This window comes from Sinocyclocheilus anshuiensis, unplaced genomic scaffold (genome assembly GCF_001515605.1).
Source record: "Sinocyclocheilus anshuiensis isolate Anshui unplaced genomic scaffold, SAMN03320099.WGS_v1.1 scaffold122, whole genome shotgun sequence".
Taxonomy (NCBI): Eukaryota; Metazoa; Chordata; class Actinopteri; order Cypriniformes; family Cyprinidae; genus Sinocyclocheilus; species Sinocyclocheilus anshuiensis.
In genome coordinates, this window is record NW_015544153.1 from 345,121 (window position 1) to 351,711 (window position 6,591).

Here is a 6,591-nt window from a genome sequence, read left to right on the forward strand (position 1 = left end):
TCCAGTCAGCGGTGAGTAATCCCAAACCAATGGCGCTGTCTCAAACTATACCTACCTCTTACGGTTTGTCTGATTTGTTGTTGTGTTTTCTGACTTGTTAATTTGTTTTCGGATTTGTCGTTGTGTTTTTGACTTGTTATTTTGTTTTCGAATTTGTCATTGTGTTTTCTGACTTGTTATAATGTTTTCTGAATTGTTGTTGTGCTTTCTGAATTGTTATTTTGTTTTTTAGACTTGCATTTGCGTTTGTAATTTGTTATTTTGTTTTCAGAATTGTTATTTGTTTTGCACTTCTCGGTCACAGTACGTCTGTCATAGGCATGTCATATAATTTAAAGTCTTTATCAAGTCAAAAATAAAACGTAGAAATATATTTAAAAGCCAGGGAAAAAATCCATTTGGATCAGTGTTTCGAAGAAGAGTTTTTCACCAAATAAGATATGCAACAAAAGGAAGAATAAAAGTTACATAGCCTACAGCTCTACAAATCACAAATGCAGTTGGTGGGTTTTTTTAATTGCCTGGTAACCCTAGCAGCAGCATCCCCGCGAGATTTGTAGTATAGACTGACGCGCACACTCCTTGCACTGATGATTAATGTCAATGACCGCGCGTAACCTTCCTCCCGCGTGCTGCTCGAGCCAGATGCTTCCAGTGCCAAACCCCTCCCTCAGAAAATCTCTAGAACCACCCTCAAAAGTCTCCATTTTTCACAAAAAGTCGCCAAATATGAAAACAAAGTAAATACAGGTAAATTTGGTAAAGGTAAAGGAAAGTAAATATATATACTTTACAAATGATAACAGTATAAAAAATAATAACAAAAGATTAAATATAACAAAAAATTCTGAAGTGAAATTAGGAAATGCTTGTGATCTGCAAGCACATCAAACATGATGGAAATGATGGAAAGACACAATGTTGGGAATTTGTTTTATGTGTCACCAAAGTGCATCCCTGTCCTGCTCAAATACAACAGATAAGAGATATTATGATTCTCCAAAAACAAAAACTTTATTCATACAAACTTATTTCAGTCAACACACTCTATTACTACAAAGTAAGTGCAAAATACTGCATCCCAGCACACATGACACGATGATGCACTGTCTTCTCTCTCAGTATCTGGTTGACATGACTGTGCATGAATTGTGGTATAACTTTTGTGTCCGTGGTTAAAACAAGATGTTCATTTTTTCTCCAAAATTCTGAAGTGAAATTAGGAAATGCTTGTGATCTGCAAGCACATCAAACATGATGGAAATGATGGAAAGACACAATGTTGGGAATTTGTTTTATGTGTCACCAAAGTGCATCCCTGTCCTGCTCAAATACAACAGATAAGAGATATTATGATTCTCCAAAAACAAAAACTTTATTCATACAAACTTATTTCAGTCAACACACTCTATTACTACAAAGTAAGTGCAAAATACTGCATCCCAGCACACATGACACGATGATGCACTGTGTCTCTCTCTCAGTATCTGGTTGACATGACTGTGCATGAATTGTGGTATAACTTTTGTGTCCGTGGTTAAAACAAGATGTTCATTTTTTTCTCCGGCATCTTGATTGATGCTTATAATTAAATTGTGGTGTGCGTCATGGCAGGTGTGGCGTACTGGTGTGTTGACTGCGCAGACTCATTGGCATGATTGAGAGCAAACGTGAGCGGTCACGGGCCTACGGCAGGGTGTGGCCAAATAAAAAATCTCCAAAAAATCGCTAGTTTTATTTAAATATAGCTAAAATAGCTCCTTGTCACAACAAATAAAAAAAAGTCGCAGCTACAATGAGAAAGTAGCTAAATTTGGCGACAAAATCCCCAAATTGGCAACACTGGATGCTTCTCTGCCACAGGCACGGCAGCAGCGCTCGAGGATCGGTCACATGATCGCATGGTTATCCAGAGCCAAGCCGTCATTGGCTGGTCGAAGGTCTGACTATGGTGGAGAGGAGCATCGTTATCATCATTACTGCAGTGCCATTTCAAATTACCACTGAATTATTTACTCTATCCTTGTACTCATAGGTAGACATGTTTGCCCATGCATAAGCAAAGATTCCAGAGAAATGCTAATTCTCACCTAATGGGGGTTCCAGGATAGTCAAATGATAAGATCTCGAGTTAGTATTAGGTTGTTGATGCAGTGAATGAAATGACCCACTGCATTCAGAGTGAGGTAACAGGCTACAGGAGATCAGTACTGACTGAACATCAGGTAGTTTCCTTGAGGTTTGAGGGTCTGACTCATTCGGTTCAGTGCCCAGTAGTGCTGGGGATTTTGATTGTTGCCAATGACAAAGTCAGTCAGCTGTGGAATCTTATTTCCGCCACACAATAAATAAATAAATAAAGTAATTGCGGCTTTCTGTTTCACAATTAAGACTTTTTTTCTTGCATTTTACATGTTCAAATTGTGAGAGAAATAGCTGCAGTTACCTTGTTATTTATTTATTTATTATCATTTTGTAGTGGAAACAAAACCAGAACTGCTAGGTGTAAACTCTAAAAAAAAAGTGAGATGTAAACTCAGAACTCTGGAGGGGGAAAGTCAGAATTGTGAGATGTGAAAGGTGAATTTGTTTAGTAGATCCAACCAATACCATTGTTTATAGATGAAAAAATATACATTATTGAAAATTAAATAGAATGATGAATTCATTTATTAAAAGAGTTCTAAAAATTCTAAAAATTGAGGTTGTTAATGAGTCAACAGAAATATTGTCATGTGTTCTGCATTAGTAAACACTAGGTACTAAACCATATGGCGGGTAGTGTTATCAGTGTCTGACACCACTCCTTTGATAAATGTGTAAATAACACATTCAAACAGTGACAGCTGCTTCAGATTTAATGGCGAAATGTAAATAATCTTTAGTAAACAATTTCTTAGTAACCTTGGGGGAGGAAATATATATATATATATATATATATATATATATATATATACAGTGTGTGTATATATATATATATATAAGATATATAATGATGTCAATGTGGACTTTCCTGTTTCAAAGGAAACTGCGCTTTTCCTGTTTGTGTGTGCCGAAGGAGAAATTTCCTGTTTCTCTAAGTGAAACTGGGAAATGTGTCTTGGGATGATGACAAAATTAAGGCGGAAAGAAAAAGTTGTATGACATCAGTCAGTATTTCACATGACGTGCTTAAGTGTAGTTATACACAGCTGGAACATTTGGTTTCTAGTCTGTTTTAACATTACCATTTTTTAAAAGCTTTTACTTTCAGTAAAACCAGTCACTGTTAAATGGACTCTACTATTTTTGTCATTACAAAAAGATTGTTCTTTTTTCTGCATTAAATAACAATATTCGCTGTGCACAAGGACAAAACAAGCACATCTCCATAGTTGTGTGCATATCGTTCTGTCATTTTCTGTTGCTGCCAAATTACATTCACATCCATAAATCTCTGAGACATTTTTAAAGCAAAATGTAGCTTCCTGCTTCAGGACTGCTGAAGTTAAGATGTAAATCTGGTGATATACGTGCAGTTTCAACATGCCTGTGCTAAACTAAACTAACCTTTGGGGTCAGAAACCTGCACTTCACATATATTTATTATCTACAGTGAGGTTCAAAAGTCTCACCGCGCACCAAGGCTACATTATTTGATCAAAATACATTAAAAACTGTATGTGATTGTGAGATATTAGTACAATTTAAAAGAACTGTTTTCTGTTTGAATATGTTTTCAAATGTAATTCATTCTTGAAATGGTAATCTGAGTTTTCAGCATCATACTCCAGTCTTCAGTGTCACATGATCCTTCAGAAATCATTCTGATATGCTTATTCGATGCTCAAGAAACATTTCTTAATATTATCGATGTTGAAAACAGTTGTGCTGCTTACATTTTGTGGAAGCCATGAAACTTCAAAGAACAGCATTTATTTAAAATAGAAATCTTTTTTTAACAATGTAAAGGTCTTTGCTGTTACTTTCGATCAATTTAATGCATCTTTGATGAAGAAGACTATCAATTGCTTTAACTTCACAAACACAGGAAGCTTTTTACTGCTAGTGCAACAAATGAAGAGCAAAGGATGTGCAATTTGCACACCAGTGACACGTGTAACTAGAACAGATCATCTTTGAAATTACACCAAACTTTCCCCACTACAATAATTTCTTTGTGTATGTGTCAATGGCTGAAAAAGTTCTTCCTTCCCAGAACCTCACCTCATTAGCTTTGTAAAAGAAACAAACAAGAAATACAGGACCGAGCTGTCAGTCATATACATTTTTCAAGTATTCAAAGACATTTTTCAACTACAATTAGGCCATCTAAGGCAGCTTCAGGTTTATTCTGACCTAATTCTGTTCCTGTTTCATCCCCTACTAAACTTACACAGCATACTGTATACACATTTATGTACTTCTTTTATATTTCCCTAACAGCTCATTTTAACAGACATTTGCTTGCACATCTCTTTCCATATTTAGGTTTTGGTTTCTTTAGATGAGATGAACTCTAGCAGGTCACTTGTGGGTGCTCGTGACGAAGGTGGCAAATTGGAGCAGAAAGCTCAAGTAGATCCATGTATGTCAATGCAAGGCAGCACAATATCAGCATTATTATGGCAGTGTGTAAATGGGACAGATGTGTGTGGTGGGTTATGTGTCCTGATGTCAGTGCAGCTGTGCTGGCTTTTATAAGCTGATGTTTCACTCAAAGTTGCACTGTAGTAACCTCACAGCATCTGCATTGGTTTGTATGTATGAGAGTGGCGCGCATGTTTTAAAGCTCCTCCCCCCCCCTTGCCTTCAGTGGGTTGATATGCCCATATATGGGGGATGAGATGAGTCTTGTGGTGTGAGAGATTTCAGCCAATCAGAGCACTAGGAGGGTTTTTGGGGAGGGGAGGGTGGAGGATACTGTAGGGGTGATGGTGCCACCGGTTGAGGGTGTGGTTACGGAGGAGGGGAAGCTCTGTGTTTGAAAATGAATGTGCTACATGCACATTTGTAGGGCGTGAGGAAGCGGCCATCATTTTGGAGTCAGACATTAAGGAAACCAAAGAAACAGGCATTTCAGCTTCTGATACAGAAAAGCCAAAGACAGAGCAGCGTTTTCCAGCCTGTAAAGATGCACTGTAAGTCCATTTTTGTTTTTAATGTTAAATGATGGTTTTATATGGAGTTGGATGAATCACAGCCCTAAACACTGGGAGTTAGTTTCTAAAGCAACAGATCTGTGTTTGTGATGTGTGTATGATTATTGGTATTTGACTTGTTTAGATCCTACTGAATGTGAATTGTGATATGAATTCGTTCATGCCGGGTGAGATGATTTTTGCATATGAGCGATTTGGTTTTAGTGGAAATATACATGCCTATATTTGTCAAACACAAGTTAAATAAATGAGAAAATGGCCATTGGAAAGTGTCCTCTTTATCCTCTTGTTATTCCGAGCAAGATCGCAGCTCTCTGTGCCGGCATACAGATGGTCATTTTTCGGGTGGGGGCTGAGTGTAGCTGACAATTGCTGCCAGCATCAGCTGTGGAAAACCCCTCCCTCTCCTGTCCTCCTGTGGAGTCCTGTATGTATTGTTAATGCCGGCCTGGACAGCACGGCGGAAACATAGGTTTGCAAAGCCCTTGTGTACATTCAAGGTGCTGCATTCATATTCTTTCATCATTCTGCTGGGCAGATGCAATTGTCGTCATAACAGCTGTGATTGTGTCTGAAAAATTGAGGGAAAAAATCAGGAGAATTTAAACCGAGCTTGTCAAATTGTGAGGTGTTTAGGATTTGAGAATGTATTTTATTATTATTAATTATCCATCCAGCTGAGGATTTGTTCTAGTATAATCAACCGAAATCAAAATATCATTATTAATAGTATATCAAGAACTCATCATCAGCCCATCATGCTTGAATGAGTCATTCACTGTTTTGCTGGTGAATCATATTTAAATGTCTAGTTCTTTGACAGAAGTGTTTTATGATTATCAAGGCTGCATTTATTTGATCACAACTACAGTAAAACAGTAATATTGTGAAATATTATTCCAATTCCAAATAACTTTTTATTTTATTATATTTTAAAATGTAATCTATTCCTGTGATGGCAAAGCTGATTTTTTTTAGCAGTCATTACTCCAGTCTTCAGTGTCACATGATCTTTTAGAAATCATCCTAATATATTTGTTGCTCAAGAAACATTTATTATTAGTATTGAAAACAGTTGTGCTGCTTAATATTTTTGTTGGAAATGTGACATGTTTGTCAGGATTTAAAAGAACAGCATTTGTTTGAAATAGAAATCTTTTGCATTATAATAAATGTGTTTACTATGACCGTTGATTAATTTAATGCATCCTTTCTGGAACAAATAATTAATTATTTAAAAAAAAAAATGTCTAACAGACCCTAAACTGTTAGTGTAGATGTCGGATTGAGCCAGATGCAAAAATACACCAGGAGTGTTGACAGAAAGTCCCTCAGCAGTGCCAGAGTGGAAAATACAGGACTACTGGATCCCACAAGCACCAAAGATGTTGTTGTTGGACACCACATGGTTCTTTTTGAGAATATATATATATATTTATATATATATATA

General features: G+C 36.7%; 1 protein-coding gene across 2 annotated transcripts in view; it reads left to right on the plus strand.

Annotated features, from left to right (window-relative positions):
- LOC107695249 (long-chain-fatty-acid--CoA ligase ACSBG2-like) overlaps positions 1-6,591 on the plus strand; it is a 23,998-nt gene that overhangs the window by 2,476 nt on the left and 14,931 nt on the right. The window contains exon 1 of one of the 2 annotated variants that reach the window (XM_016495059.1): positions 4,965-5,120. The exons of the other annotated variant lie outside the window; for it this stretch is intronic. Coding sequence (XP_016350545.1) covers positions 5,114-5,120 — 7 coding nt within the window. The 5' untranslated portion in view covers positions 4,965-5,113. Of the gene's footprint in view, positions 1-4,964; positions 5,121-6,591 lie in introns of those variants that run through there. 2 annotated transcript variants of the gene reach the window in all.